At 43.8% G+C, this 16,032-nt stretch overlaps 2 protein-coding genes across 9 annotated transcripts in view; one reads left to right on the top strand and one right to left on the bottom strand.

Moving 5' to 3' along the window:
* LOC121868529 (glutaminase kidney isoform, mitochondrial-like) overlaps positions 1-16,032 on the top strand; it is a 111,170-nt gene that overhangs the window by 57,014 nt on the left and 38,124 nt on the right. The gene's annotated exons all lie outside the window — the stretch shown is intronic.
* Positions 1,416-14,850, bottom strand: LOC121868573 (troponin C, isotype gamma-like). Its single transcript, XM_042369331.1, has 6 exons — positions 14,815-14,850; positions 5,154-5,196; positions 3,958-4,101; positions 3,360-3,479; positions 2,657-2,788; positions 1,416-2,339 (listed from the first exon to the last, which is right to left on the bottom strand). The coding sequence occupies exons 1-6, from the start codon at positions 14,815-14,817 to the stop codon at positions 2,314-2,316; spliced, it is 468 nt and encodes a 155-aa protein (XP_042225265.1). The 5' UTR covers positions 14,818-14,850; the 3' UTR covers positions 1,416-2,313.

The raw sequence follows: 16,032 nt of genomic DNA, 5'->3' as shown, positions 1-16,032 counted from the left end.
GGGTTTGAGGTAATGTACATGGACTTGTATCATGTCAGGACTTAGAGAGTTGATGGATATTCATGAGGTTTTATTAGATTTAAGAATTTTCCTGTTTTCGTCATGAGTGTTGCAGACATAGGATACAGTAATCTTCTAGTGTTGCAGGAAGAAGGTAAGTTTTTATCAGTGATACATTTATTGTTTATTATGAAATAGTGTACATTTTATGGATTGAAAATGCTGTAAAGTATATTTTCCCTTGTCCTCTTTGCTACTGATTGGCCTTATAGCCACTTGGTTGGTTGGTCATGACTGTTACACACTGTTGGCAATTATTGGGCATGTACTGGCTCCAGAATGCATCTGAACTTGTGCCAGTGTTGGTCAAGTCTGGTCTTGAAGAGCTCACACTCGGTGCCGTCACAACACTCTAGCAGGTTGTTTCAACAGTTCATAACCCTCACTCCGGTAAAGTTTGCCCCGGTAATTTCCTGAAGCTATGGCTTCTTCAGTTTGAAGTTGTTACCTCTAGTTGGGGGGTCATTCTGTTAGTTCCATGTATGAACACTTGTCAGAGTTATGTCATCTGAGGTTCTTATAGACTTCTATTAAGTCACCCTCTTCCCACCTATAGTATAAGATAGGCAGCTGCAGGCATTCTAATCTCTGGGTAACTGAGGTGCTGCAGTGTAGACACCAGTCTGGTGGCCCTCTGGACGTTTTCAGTCAACTGACAGCCTGTAGCATATGTCGGTCCCAGACAGGGTGAGAGTACTCCAAATGGGGAAGCACACCTCCATCTAGATAGCTGAATGGCCATCGTATAAGACTTACAGTACTACTTGGTTCATTCACTTTCACACAAAGGTTTGAGAACTTCAGTTTGTTGTCAACATGCTCACTCAGGTCCTTTTCATTTTTGGTCTCGGTGAGTAAGTATCCTGCTTTCAGTTTAATTTTACACCATTTTGGTTCTTCAAAAATATCTTCCCCTTGTATCTTCCCCTTACCTGGCTAGCTCTAAGGTCCTGTCTAGCATAAATAACCACATCCTTCTTACACGTTGCTTGAGAAAAGTTTGTAAATGTTAAAGGAAGTTAATAGTTATAGGAGCTTAGTAGTGTTGTAGGCTATTAGGGTGATTTCTGTTAGTACACCAGGTTCCTATTCTGGCATTTAATGCTGTTGCCTTGTTTTGGAAAATCTCATCAATATCGTGGATGAAGTTTGTGAGAATTCAGACCTTGTTATGATTTTTGTTGTTGAAAGTTTATCATCTTAACCCCTTGTTTATGGGCTCCCATCCCTGCTGAGTAACATCGTCTGGCTTTAACCAAATAAGATAGCAAAGCCGTTAACTTGCATTAGGTTTAGTATTATTTTTGTATCTTTTTGAGGAATATGTAAAGGACGTGTGGAATTACAAGAAGATATCGGTAAATTTTCTTTATTTTCTTACAAGAACCTTCGACTTCTCTTACCAGTAACATGACATCACAAGCTTACAGAGGTGAGGTGTGGAGGGGCAGGAACACGTTGGGTGCCACTGAAGGAACTGGGAACATGTGGTGCCACTGAGGAACTGGGAACATGTGGTGCCACCGAGGAACTGGGAACATGTGGCACATCTCTGGGGGAACTAGGAATATGTGGCACCACTATGAGGGAACTGGGAACATGTGACACCACTCTAGACAGGGAAACATAAGGCAACATTGAAGGGAATGATAGGAATAACAACTATGGGACCATGGTAATAAGTGGATCCAGTAGGGTACCATTACAAGTCACCAACAGCACCACTATGGGTTATATGTAAGGGGACAATGGCACCACCGTATACAGGACAGAGACACGTACCAACAGAGACAAAAAACGCTGTAACAAGACGCGACAGCTAAGCTAATGAACCGAGGCACTTTAGCAAAATAAGATGGGATATATGAGCCACCGCAACTTAAAGTTAGATGTGTATAAAAATTATAAAATATTCATCAACGATTCAATCACAGTATATCTTATGGACTCTTTTGTACTGGAACTTTACGAAGGGAAGGACCATTTTGAGGAACTGTTTGACTAATGAGGTTAATCTCTTACAACTAGCTAAAAGAAGATGGCGGAGTGATCTATCGGGGATGAAATTTGACTCCGATGGATTCTAATTTAAATAACTCGAGTCCAAGGGACATAACACTTAGATGGTAAATCCATTCATAAACAACCCCAGGATGGCACCTGTGAAGCTGTGTGGTCTTATAATGTTGCGTAACGAAATGATGACGTAGCAATGAGGTCGTGGGGGAGTGACTGATGTACGGGGTGGGGCGTTTAACCTGTCATCATGTCCATGAATTCTGTGGGGGAAAAAATTAATTGAATGTCAGGTATACAGTATATGAATTTCTCCAGCATTTTTCACTTTAAAGTCAGATGGAAACTTCACACAGTAAATTTCTTCTACATAAGTTACAAGTTCAGAGCCATAAAGCAACATATAGTATGAGTAATTGAGTTAGGTCTTCCCATAATACATAGAGTAAATCATAAGATGAACAACAGCATCATGACAACATTATGTTAATTGTGAAAATATGGCCTCCTGACAGCTCACTAAATATGATATATCAATTCAAAACAAAAACAAAGGTACATCAGAGGAGAAGACACTCGCCATCAAAATCAACGGTGCCAGAGCCATCTTGATCAATCTCGTCAACGATGCCATCGAGTTCCTCTTCGGTGAGCTTGTCGTCCAGCTCGTGTAAGATCTCGCGCAGCACCTTGGTGGGGATGAATCCTTGGCCTACCGGTGGAAGGCCCTGGTTATATTTTTGTGGCTTGAGGACATGGCTGTAGTGTTTATGTGGCTTTAGAGTCATAATGAAAGGTGATGATTACTGGGAGTAGCTTCAGTGTTTGTTTGCTGGAGTGTTTTTGTGTGTTGGTAAGACTGTTGTTTGGCTTGTTGCAGTAATCCTTGCACAGTATCTGATATGTTTGTTGTAATTTGGTGTCACTTTTTTTATAATATACAGTAATTAAAGGCTGTCTTTGAACTACTATACAGTATTATAAAGAACTTCACTGCTCTCACTACGCTCTGTCCATTAAGGGAGAGTAAAGGGAAAATATACCATCAGTGTAAATGTGTTGTGTATTATGCATCCGTCTATCAGTAAATAATGAAGAATAGCGGCATGACTCGGCCTCAAACATTTGTGCCTTTTTTTTTTTAACCCTTCATAACTTCTGGCACAAAGATATTTCTTAAATTACGCTTAAGATTATGCCGATATTCAGTCATAAATTACATTGTTTCTTATCTCCTGGAGGGACTCTTAACGTAGGCACTTGAGAGAGCTGTTAAAACTAACCATCCTTGTCGTATAGTCTGAAGGCCTCGTAAAGTTCCTTCTTGAGCTCCTCCTCGTCCTCCTCATTCATGAACTTGACAGCCAGCATCACGAACTCATTGAACTCCAGCTCTCCCGAACCTGTAACCCGACACAGTACCGGTCATCAGTCTTGTAGGCGTAGAAACACAAAATAGAAAGTTGTGGTAAACCTGTGGATGTAGATCTTGGAGGTGTATGGGGAGGCGGAGGAGATTCAACCATAGATAATTTTGAACACTACCATGGTAAATAAGGCTAGGGAGTGGTTAGATGACGTTTATTTGGAGGAAGAAACATAATTTTAGTCTCTCTCTCTCTCTCGCTCTCTCTCTGTGACTAAAAAATGAAACAAATGGGAAAAATTACAGTATCAAGAGAAACCGTAATACTAAACATTACTGGGAAGGGTGAATTCAGAAGTATGATTGAGGAACTTCTATAGCATTGAGGAACTGAAGTATCAGGAAGGAGGCAAGAGAAAGTAAGGCATTGGCAAAGAGGCAAGAGAAAGTAAGGCATCGGGAAGGACGCAAGAGAAAGTAAGGCATGAGGAAACTGGAGCCGGAGTAACACTGACCGTCAACATCAACTTCCTCGATGACTTGGCTAAGGATCTGGCGGTTGACGGTCTGACCCATCATCCTGAGAATGGTACCCACGATTTCTGTCGAGATGGCTCCCTTCTTGTCTGAGTCGAAGCTGTCAAAGGCCCTCTTCAACACTGCACACAAGGGAGAGATGAGAGGAATCAGTAAGAGTATTCATATACAGTATGTTGTTACAGATTTTGGTGTACTGTATAGTTACAGGAAGTTATGTTATGTGATGATGGTATTATAAACGTGATGCCATGTACTGAATTTATTTGGGAGGGAGGGGAGAGGGGCATGGGGTGGGTGAGAGAGAGGGAGTGAGGAAAGGGTGAAGAGAGGGACGAAGAATTGGGTGAATGGAGGAAGGGATGGATGGAGGAAGGGATGGATGGATGGAGGGAGGGAGGAGATGGATGGATGGATGGATGGAGGAGGGAGGGGAGGAGGGGGAGGGAGGGAGGGAGGAGGAGAGATGGATGGATGGATGGATGGAGGAAGGAGGTATGGCTGGAGGAAGCTGGAGGGAAGGAAGGGAGGTATGGCTGGAGGAAGGAAGGTATGGCTGGAGGAAGGAAGGGAGGTATGGCTGGAGGAAGGAAGGGAGGCTGGAGGGAGGGAGGGAGGAGGGGGAGGAGGAAGGAAGGAAGGAAGGATGGAGGGAGGGGAAGGAAGGGAGGGATGGATGGATGGAGGGGAGGGAAGGAAGGAAGGAAGGGATGGATAGAGGGATGAATATAGGGAGGGAGGGTGGGAGGGAGGGATGGAGAGAGGGGTGGGTGGGAGGCTTCAGAAAGTGACATATTGTATGGCTAGGCTACATACATCTGTACTTACAAGCTTACCTACTGGGGAAAGTTTTGATAAATAACTTGCCCAACAAAATACTCTACATAATTAAAGTCTTTTGATGTGCCATTTAATGTCTCAAATTTTCGTTATTTTTACCTGCTCTTAGAGAGGGTCGGCCACCCTTCTCTCAGCGCTTATATTGACCACATATTTATCAGGATGGATATGTAGATCTATAGATGGAATGGTTATTTGGTATGTAGGTAGATATATAGATAGATACGTTGATAAACAGTAGATGGGTGGATTGTTACAGCATATATTTGGACAGTTGAGAATAGAGGGAGGGGCCGTCAGGTAAATGTAAACAAACCCGAAACACGTCACTCACCCTGCATCTGCTCGTCGTCAATTGGAGGAAGCTCTATGTCAGCCTGTAACAAATAACACATTTATTATTTATAGGTAAACATTTTCATAGATGTTATTTGAACATTTTGAACAAAGGGAGATTATCACTCAACAACCACAGGTGGAACTAGAAAGAGACCAGGTGTATATGAATAGATTGAATATGGAAGTCTAGTATAGTGTTCAGTGATGGGGGCGGCAGATGGAGAACATATCTCGGCAGTAGTGGCAGGCCAGACGTGTTTCTCGCCCTCTATCTGATACCCCGCCCCCCACGGTGTCGCGTAGCCTCACCACCTATCTCCTTACGCACACGTGTACACATAAACACATACATATCCGGGACATTTATGTCTACACGAACACTTACACAAACAGTTTACTGTAGATGTAGAAATATTAAGACATTCACGCTCAGACCACTTCCGTACTGTATACATAAACATGCATGAACTCAAGTAGTTAATTAATTTTGTACATAGACTTTCACTCGTAAAGGGAACGAAGGCACCCAGTGTGTGTCGGGCTAACCAGCTAGAGGTCTCTGGGTCAACATTAACAAAGTGGCCGGAAATTCTGTTAAGCGAAGACGTGGAAAATGCTGACAAGAACAGCCTAAAAGTCCCGATTAAAAAAAACGCGTTACCTACACAGCAAATTACGTACATGTGCGAACGTATACAGTACACGCATACACAAGCGCACTACATAAACATACACACATACACAAACGCACTGCATAAACATATACAAGTAAAACATACAGCATAAGTACGCACACAAAATCGCATACCCCTCCCCCCTCCCCCACACATACACACTCCAAAACGAATAGAATGTCTTGTTCATAATAAGTTACATTGTACATTCTTCCATGTTTTTGAGAGTACAGTATTTCTCACCTGTGTAAAACCACTGTCCAATGGCTTGTTGATTGTGTGCATCTCATCCCCGCCCCTCTCAACCCCCCACCCGTTGACTGCCACAATTTCCGCCTCTCGGATGTGTAACGTCAGCTTCCTTCCTCGCCGCGCACGGAAGTCTCGAGAAAATGTTACGCAAATGCCATTTTTTTCCCGTCAATGTTGCGGTATTCTCGAAGGTAGGAAACGAAGAACTACTGTAGGCGAAATTAGGATAGGTTAGGTGAAATTATGTTAGATTAGGATAGGACAGGTTATATATTCTGCCTGTATCGTCGTCGCCTGTCATTCACGGTGAGGAAGACGAAGGTTGTGCCGGGTTCTGTATAACGATAAAGCCCTCCTAGGGTGTTCAGTCCTAAGTTATTAATAAAAGTGTGTTTACTCTAAGACCACCAGAGCGGTTATAGGAAGGCTTATACCCAACACACACACACACACACACACACACACACACACACGTTATTTATGGATGTGTCTTGTGGAAGTTTTTTTTCTAGTCCAAAAAGAAATTTTTGTTAGCAGTTGGGGAATACTTCATCACTATCACTATACACCACTACAGTACTTAACCACCACTACTACTACTATACCACCATTACTAAACTGCTGCCACTTCACCACTACTTCAGTACCACTTCACGTCTTCACCACTACTTCACCACCACTACTTCACCATTACCACTACTCACTACTACGCTACTTCACATCACCACCGCCACTAGAGGTTTAATAACCGTGTTTTTTTTTTAGGTGTGTTGACAGTTTTGATGATGTGTGAACTGCTGTTTGTGACGAGGGAGCAAGATCTGTCTCTTATAGTACACGGCTTTTAAGAAATGTTTCCGCCGTGTCTGGGGGAGGTGCGGGAGGAGTCAGTTTTGGTCGGGTTAGGGTAGGTTAGATTATGGTTAGGTTAGCTTAGGTTATAATTTGGTTATGGTTAGATTAGGCTAGACGAGGTTCCCCTTTTCTGACTCCCAAATTCGTTTTCTCTCTCTCTCTCTCTCTCTCTCTCTCTCTGTAACACTTTAGGTAGCGGAAGCTGTAACCCAGAATGTCTTGGCTTGGTTTGGTTGTTTTATTTATTTATTTATTTATTTTTTTTAACTAAATTGACTAATCTCATTTAACACAATCCTATTCAAAGTTAACCCCAATCTCTCACCTCCTCCATCCCTCACCTCAAGTGCTACTAACTCCTCACCTCACTAGCCTTGTATTCACGTAACTTTGTCTTATTCTTAGCATATCTTCTTCCTTTATCTCTTTCTTCTACATGTCCTGCCATTTTCTTGAGTAATTTTCCTTTCCACGTTATGTCCCATTTTACTCAGTTCTTTCATCTGTTTACTACTTCCTCCTTTGTGTAAGTCATTGTATCTTCTTATTTTCTAGTTATTTTGGTTGGCCTTAAATCAGACGCGCTCCTCCACCTCCTCCCTTCTCCCTTTCCAAGTTCTGGCGGGAAAATTCGTTCATCTGCGACACGTCCGCGACCTTCACACAGGGCAATCGAAATTTATTACTATTATTATGTGGTTTGGGTATAAAAACGAGCTGTAGCCAAAGGGAAAATGAGTGTGTGTTGACAGGTGTAACAGTTTCGGCAGTAAGCTACTAGAATAAATTTCAGTATTCAGTGGTTTAGTTCTGTGTGGTAGGGATGCATTGGCAACACTGCAGCTATCTTGGGAAGGTGCCAGGATGCCGCATTTTTTCCCGCCCTTCTCTCCCTCCTTCGTTTTACTCAGATTTGGGCATAATTATGTCGTTGGTGGGTAATTAGGTTAGTTCTGTGCCAGCCTGTACCTCCCCGTTACCCCATGATGGATCAGATTCAAGGTGCGTCATGTTAGCAGATTGTGCCTTTTTGTCTGATACTTGAAAGGAAATCTAGTTTGGTCGGCCAACGAACTGGAGAGCGGCAGCGTCTTGTCGGGCCCGCCAGATATTTTATAAGGCGGCCGTTAATGTGACTGCAGGATTTTGTTGGCTGCTCTTAGCAACACGAGTATTTAGGGACGCCCAGGACCTGAGTTTGGCTTGCTTGTTGTCCTCTTGAAGTTTTTTTATTTTACTTGTGGGTTTATTTAGCTAATAACACTTATGTGTAGCGGACTGTTAGGTTAGTGAACAGCTGTACATATCTGCAGTTCTAGCTTATGATTTTGCATAAGAGTTTGAAAATATAAAACAAAATATACGTAAATAAGTTCGATACTGGAGGGACATGCCATGCAGTTCCAGTTTAGGGTGTAAAGTTTAAGTAGGTTTTAGCATTTTCACTTTCAAATGTTTTATTGAGCTTATTAATTGTAGCCATCGTCTGTGAGGCAGCAAGGTATTGGAATAGAAACAGATGAGTAGAATAGTATTGAAACCATAGCCTAGATACTGTTTTTCATCTTAACATCTCTGTAAGAAGAATCTGCCTCCATTCCCATTGTAAGGAAATCTAGGTCGAGGTAAAACAATTAAAGTCTATAGACGCTTGATAGAGAGGGGAGAGTAAGGAGTCCGGGGTGGGGAAAATTCCTCGTCCTCCCCAGCAAGGTTTTTCCTCGGTCTGGAGATGACAAAGAAGCGCGCGTGTTGGTGGCGGGTTGTCAGGTGGTGGCGAACGGTTGGCGCCCTCCACCACGACCACCACTCGTCTTTTTCCTTCCGCACTCTCATAATTTTACTTTATAGTTACTGTTGTTTGGACATTATGTATTTATTAATGTTTACAAAGTTTACAAAGTTGATAGCCTGACTGTGAAGCGACTGTGAATTGGTCAGAATATGAGCGGTAGTAAAGTTGACGGAGGTCTTTTAAAACGGCATTTTTTTTCAATTTGATGTTTGTAAAGAAGACATCCATTTCTTTTTTATATTTTTATTATCGTTATCAATGACCAACTTTGAAGTAACAAAATAAGAACATTATATATATCATTATTATTATACCAGTTTTAGATTAATTCGAAAATTTGGAACTATTTTTCAATCGGCATATTCCTACATTTCTTCCGTGAATTATCAAAACGCTTGAGGTCAGATTAATTCACGTTTTACCTAATAAGAGGAGGAATACCAGCTGCCAGGAATATATTATTTACGAACACCAGACAAGACAGCTAGCGGAAGACTAAAAACTTGAGACAGTAAAGAGAAAGACGGAAAGGTTGGTTGGTTGTGACGGGGAATTTTCAAGACATTAATTATCTAAATGAGGTGAAAGTATATATTTTTTTTAGTCTTGTGTGTTATAATATAGCTATATATTGCAGTACTCTATATAACTTAAGACATTTTCATTGGGGTGGTTGGCAGTGTAGTAAAAATTAAGAAATGAAGAAAATATTAATTAATAATTGTTTATATGATTGCATTAGTATTATTATTTTGTATATTATTTATGTTTTGTTGTATATTTTACGCAGCTGGAGGAGTTAGTGTCGTATGTGAAGAAAAAATTAATGGTGTTTTTCCTGGATTTTTTATTTTATTTTATTTTTTCACTGGGTTAAGGTTACTTGTAATTGAAGTGTGTGTGTGAACGATTTGATTTTTTCTCGTTATGGAAATAGTAATGTTGGAAAAAAATATCAGAGAACCTTGGGGATTTTTTTATATATTATTTTTAAATAAACTTTTTATGATAAATTATAGTTTATTAATGATAGGCTTTGTATTTTTGACGGGTTGCCAGATTATTATTTTTATTATTATGACTGTTCTTATTGTTATTGTTGTTGTTATTTAATGCTTATATTAATATTTTCCACACGCACACACACACACACACACACACACACACACATATATATATATATATATATATATATATATATATATATATATATATATATATATATATATATATATATAGTTGATTTATCTCTGGGAGGGGGGTGGGGTAGGTGGGTGGTGGAGGAGCTGTCTCTTCGTCAGTAGCAGCTGCCACACTCCTCCAGCAGGTGTCAGAGAAGTGGGTCATGGTGCCACAGGTTAGCGTCAGGTTGGCATTTCTTGTCTAGGTAGGAAGGAGGGAATTATTATATAGTATGGTATTTGAAGTGCGTCAGTCAGCTCTATGAATGTCTGTACAGTATTAGGCTTCCTGAAACTGTCCTTTGTTTATCGACCGACTGAGAAAGGTGTTGCCCCCCCCCCCTCCTTCCAGACATCCCCCACCCCATTCCCAGACATTACGTCTCCCGCTCCTCCCCCTCCCCAGACATTACTTCCCCTTCCTCCGTCTGAGCTCGTCAGAACGGAAATAACCTCCAGCACAGGTGAGAGACTAAGTCGCCTGGTAACACTTGCTGCCTGCCTAGGTCATTCTCTCTCTCTCTCTCTCTCCTTCATTCCTTTCTTTCCCCCTTTCGTCCCTCTCTTTCTCCTCTCGCTACTTTCCCTCTCCTTTATGCATTTCTTTCTACCCTTTCCCCTACTTCTCACTTCTAACTCTTCCTTCACTATCTTTCCTCACCTACCCTCTCCATCCCCTCCCTCCTCTCCCTCCCCCCTCATTCCCCTCTCCTCACTCGCATCTATCCACACATCATCACCATCATCACCTTCTCATATTTCCCCTCTCATCACTCTCCCCTCACCCCGTTCTCCCTCCCTATTTGCTTTTCTCCCTCTTCTCGTCCTCTCCATCTTCTCTCGCCCTCGTATGCCGCCAGGTAGTAGGCAGGTGTCGTGCTGTAAAAAAAACCCACAGCAGACTGGGCCAAAGGTGCGCCTCCCTCCCTACCTCCTTCCCTTCCTTCCCTACCTCCCCTACCTCCTTCCCTCCTTCCCTTCCTCTTTCCTTCTCTCATTCTCTACCTCCCTCTCCTTCCCCTCCTTCGTCCTACCCTCTCTCCATACCTATCCTTTCCTCCTCCTTACCTCCTCTCCTCCCCCCTCCCCTACCACCCTCCCTCCCTTATCACCCTCCCCTCCCACCACCTCCCTCTACCACCCCTCCCTCCCCACCCCCTCCCCTCCCCTATCACCCTCCCCTCCCCTACACCTCCCCTCCCCTACCACCCTCCCTCCCCTACCACCCTCCCTCCCCTACCCTTCCCCTCCCCTATCACCCTTCCCTCCATGCTTTCCTCACTCCCTACCTCCTCTCCCTCCCCCTCCCAATCAACCTGGACACTTGATTCATGTTTCTCACCACTTGGACATTTGATTCCTGTGTCTCATTTCATCACTTGATTCGTGTCTCATCACCTGGCCACTTGATTCATGTTTCATTTCATCACTTGAGTCATGTGTCTCATCACTTGGACACTTGATTCTTGTGTCATTTCATCACTTGATTCATGTGTCATCACTTGGACACTTGATTCATATGTTTCATCTCGCCACTTGGACACTACTTATCTCATGACTCGCACCGAGCTTAGGTTAGGTCATTTTTGGTTAGGCTAGGTCAGGTCAGGGTAGGTCAGGTCAGGGTAGGTCAGGTCAGGTTTGGTTACGTTTGGTTACGTTTGGTCAGGTCAGGTTTGGTTATGTAAGCGCATCTGTCATACGCAAGTTATAACCAAACGTTGACAGCCAGTGACATCAATATGACACGTGTGGCAATTTGATGTCATTTGATTTGCTGACGTGTGTGTGTGTGTGTGTGTGTGTGTGTGTGTGTGTGTGTGTGTGTGTGTAACGCCCCGCAGCTGTTGACGGTTGGCTGCCCCCCACACGGTAATCAGTGACCTTGCAAAGCCTCTTCAGTAAATACTATATTATACTTGTGGCTGTAGTGAAGATGTTCTGGCCGAGAGAGCGAGAGAGAGAGAGAGAGAGAGAGAGAGAGAGAGAGATCCTTGGGTAGCGTTTGGAGGAAGACGTCAACCCCCCCACTTCCTTCATTCGTACTGACGGTGAAAGCTGAACAAGGATGATGAAGGTGCTGAAGATGGTGGTTAGTGCCTGCTGGAGAAGCCCTTGAGTGGTCGGGGTTATATTTATTTACCCGTAGTCTCTCGCTGGCTGTTATATAACGTTCTATAAGTTGTTTTGTTGGTGTTTATAAAGTTGCTTGATAAATGACTGACTGAAAGTGGCCTCTGTGTTTTTGTATTATTGGCGATGGTAAAATTATACCACGGATTTGTTATTTTCTTATTTTCATTAGCGTTACTATTATTTTTACCGTTACTGTTATACTATCATTATTATACTGTTATTACTATACTATTATTATTATTATTATTGTTTTTTAATTATTACTATTATTATATTATTATTATGCTATTATTATTAATATTTATATACCTGGAATATACACAACCGACAATGAGATGGTTCTTGTGATTTTAAAAACATCGCGGCAGAGTGAGCAGGCTCAGAGCGTTGTTGGTCGCTCGTGCTGGCGCTGTTTTTATTATTTTTAGTCTTTGGGTGTTTTGGTAACCTTGCCCCCACCACTGCCCCCCCTTCCACCCTGTACCACCACCCTAACTCCACCCCCCCAGGCCACTACCATCATCACCCCCTAGGCCCTACCATCATCACTAGGCCTACTACCATCATCACTAGGCCTTTCATCCCCATCACCCCCTAGGCCCTACCATCATCACCCCTAAATACTACCATCGCCCACCCCCCCCCTAAACCCTACCATCATCACCCCCTAGGCCACTACCATCATCACCCCTAGGCCACTACCCCTGCAGGCCATCTCCTCCTCTTGAGTCGTGGTCTTAATGTCCTCTTAGTCTGTGTTCCGTGTTCCTTCATCCTCTTAGTCTGTGTTCCGTGTTCCAGCTTGGTGGTAGTCTCACAGGGCGCCCTTCACGCTCTCTATCGGGTGGAGGGGGGGTGGTGAGGGGCGCGGGGCGGCGGCTTCCGGGTGTGATAAGGTAGTGTGATGTTTGGGCGGGCGAGCGGGCATGGTGGGTGTAGTGACACATGGTATAGTGTAGTGACGAAGTGTGGTGTGGGTTTTGTTAACGCTAGTGGGCGGAGGAATAGTCTCTCTCTCTCTCTCTCTCTCTCTCTCTCTCTCTCTCTCTCTCTCTCTCTCTAAAACACACATGATGCCCTTTAATTACTAATCGAGACACCTCAGTAGCTCCCTCACCCACTCAGGTCTTAACTCCATACCGACACAAAATGACTTAAATGGTCTTGTACATTATTGAGATCTTCACTACAGTTAAACAGGAGGTGATTCACCCAGTCAGAGATTTTTTTTTGTACGGACAGCATAAATATTTTGAGGTTAGGTTAGGTTAGGTTAGGTTAGGCTTGGCTTGGTTTGGTTAGGTTAGGTTAGGACAGGACAGCATAAATATTTCGAGGGTATTTGAAATTAAATATCCATCCTCTGGTGATCTGAAATACCTTAACGTTATTAATAATTGGTTAGCAACACAATAATTTTATGTATGTATGTATGATTGAATGTCTCTTGTATGTATGTATGTATGTATGATTGAATGTCTATTGTATGTATGTATGTATGTATGTATTTCTCGTACTGCTCTCTTACTACAAAGGTGACTTGAATAATGAGGACAATATTTTTTACCACCTACTTTTTCTTCCTAAATGAACAACAACAGCCTTCCACCCTGCCAAATACCACCACTTCACCACCACCACTTCACCACCACCACTTCACCACCACCACTATCACCACCACCAATCACCGCCAGGGTCCGCCACTTCTTTGCTGAGTGACGGGAAAAAATAGATCAGGTTAATTATTACCTGTGTGTGTGTGTGTGTGTGTGTGTGTGTGTGTGTGTGTGTGAAGGATTTATTTATATACATGTACTTGAAACCTCTGCTTGCATGGTATTAATATGTAAGTACGCAGATACAACACGTACATACATAAATGGTACACACACACACACACACACATAACCATTGACTTAAAGATAATATAATACACTAATCTATCCGCACCCGCACCCCTGCATACAGAAGGTTTCGTAAATACACTTCATAATTCTGTGGGTGTATTCCTGACCTAACCTGACCTGATGAGCCCCGGTAAACGCACTGGGTGGTTCATTTTATACTCCATGGAATTTCTCAGATTACAACCTCTCACAACTACCATGTGTTGTAACTCAGAAACTAGCAGGTTATTGACACGGGTTGTTGAGTCGTTTACCCTTATGTATGTCTTAGGAATCCACACACTATACTGTATCCACGTATCCACAGACTATAGTCATGCCCATGTACGTTGTATCCGCACGCACACCCCCGCTCCTCTCCCTCTCACGTACACAGTACATCCAAACGGACAGGTATAGGACTTTTCTCTTTTTTCCGGCGTGCGTAACTATCCACGGACACGTACATTTTGTTTAGCTCTTATCACGTACACAGCGGTACTTTGCTTTTTTGCTTGCTTACTTGTCCTTTGTTATTACTTGTTATCTCTTCCACGTAGACTTGAGTGACCACGTACACTGCTGCTTGTCCTTCCACGTACAACACTGCCTCTTTTCCCCCCAAGTAGACTTTGAGTAACCACGTACCACTGCCACGTACACTTGATTAACCACGTACAACACTGCCTTTTTTCCCCCACGTAGACTTTAGTAATCACGTACACTTGAGTAACCACGTAAACAACTGCCTCTTGTCCTCCACGTACACTCGAGTAACCACGTACCATCACTGCCACGTACACTTGGAGTAACCACGAACAGTAAGTACACTAGTAGGGGGGCCAGCATGGATCACTACCTTAAGCGCATTACCTACCATGGTGGCGAGGGTCTGTGTCGACTGCACCGGATAAACTAGTATTTGCGGCGTCTTCCCTCCTCTTATATACTACCCAGCTTGGCTCCTCCCCCCTCTTCTCCTTCTCGTTTCCCCTCCCCAGCTCCCCTCACCTCCCCCGATCTCCTCCGTTCCCCCCTTCCTCTCTTCCTCATCCTCTCTGCGCCCCCCCACCACCCTCTCCTCTCCCCACCACCCTCTCCTTCAGCTTCCTCTCTCCCCTACTCCCCACCCCCCCCTCCCCCCACCACACTCCTCCTACCGCCCAAAATATATCAAGGTGGGGGTTGGCCAGGCTTCCTGTAGTGAAACCTACCTCCTCCCCCCTCCCTCCCTCCTCCCCCCCTCCCTCCCTCTCCCCCCTCCCCTTACTGTCGTTTGTGGGGGTGACTCATTCGCTACTTCAATCACCCCCATTAGGCGGGGCAATGGGTCAGGGGTAGTGAGGCGGGCGCTGAGAGGAGGGTTCTGTAGGATGGGGGGCTGGGATGGGAGGTGGGGAGAAGGGGTAGAGATTAGGAAGGAGGAGAATCTAGGGATGGGAGGGAGAGGGGTTGGACTGGTCTGGAGGTTGAGTACGGTTGGATTAGGTTATTCGCCTTTTTATTAGGTCAGGTCAGGTTATTCGCCTTTTTGCTAGGTCAGGTTATTCGCCTTTTTGCTAGGTCAGGTTATTCGCCTTTTTGCTAGGTCAGGTCAGGTTATTCGCCTTTTTTGCTGGGTCAGGTTATTCGCCTTTTTTGCTGGGTCAGGTTATTCGCCTTTTTGCCGTCAGGTTATTCGCCTTTGCTAGGTCGGGTTATTCGCCTTTGCTTGGTCAGGTTATTCGCTAAGTCAGGGTTATTAACCTTTTTTGCTAGGTCAGGTTATTCGCCTTTTGCTAGGTCAGGTTATTCACTTTGCTGGTCAGGTTATTCGCGCCTTTTTTGCTAGGTCAGGTTATTTGCCTTTGCTAGGTCAGGTTAAATTTGCCTTTTTTGCTAGAGTCAGGTTCTTTGCCTTTTGCTAAGTTTATTGTAGTCTGGTATTGTCGTTATCCAGCTACCTCGTGTGAATTGCTAAGCCTCTGTCGCCGGGTGTGAGGGAGTGCGGGTGAGGTGGGCGGTATGTGGGATGGTGTGTTAGTGGGTGGGTGAAGTATGTGGGTAGATGAATAGGAGCGGTATGTGAGTGAGTGAGTGAGTGAGTGGGTGGACG

The sequence above is a fragment of the Homarus americanus genome, unplaced genomic scaffold, assembly GCF_018991925.1.
Source record: "Homarus americanus isolate GMGI-L3 unplaced genomic scaffold, GMGI_Hamer_2.0 scaffold32583, whole genome shotgun sequence".
In the NCBI taxonomy this organism is placed as follows: Eukaryota; Metazoa; Arthropoda; class Malacostraca; order Decapoda; family Nephropidae; genus Homarus; species Homarus americanus.
The sequence above is the reverse complement of the archived record's forward strand: the minus strand, read 5'-3'. Positions and strand labels throughout refer to the sequence as shown.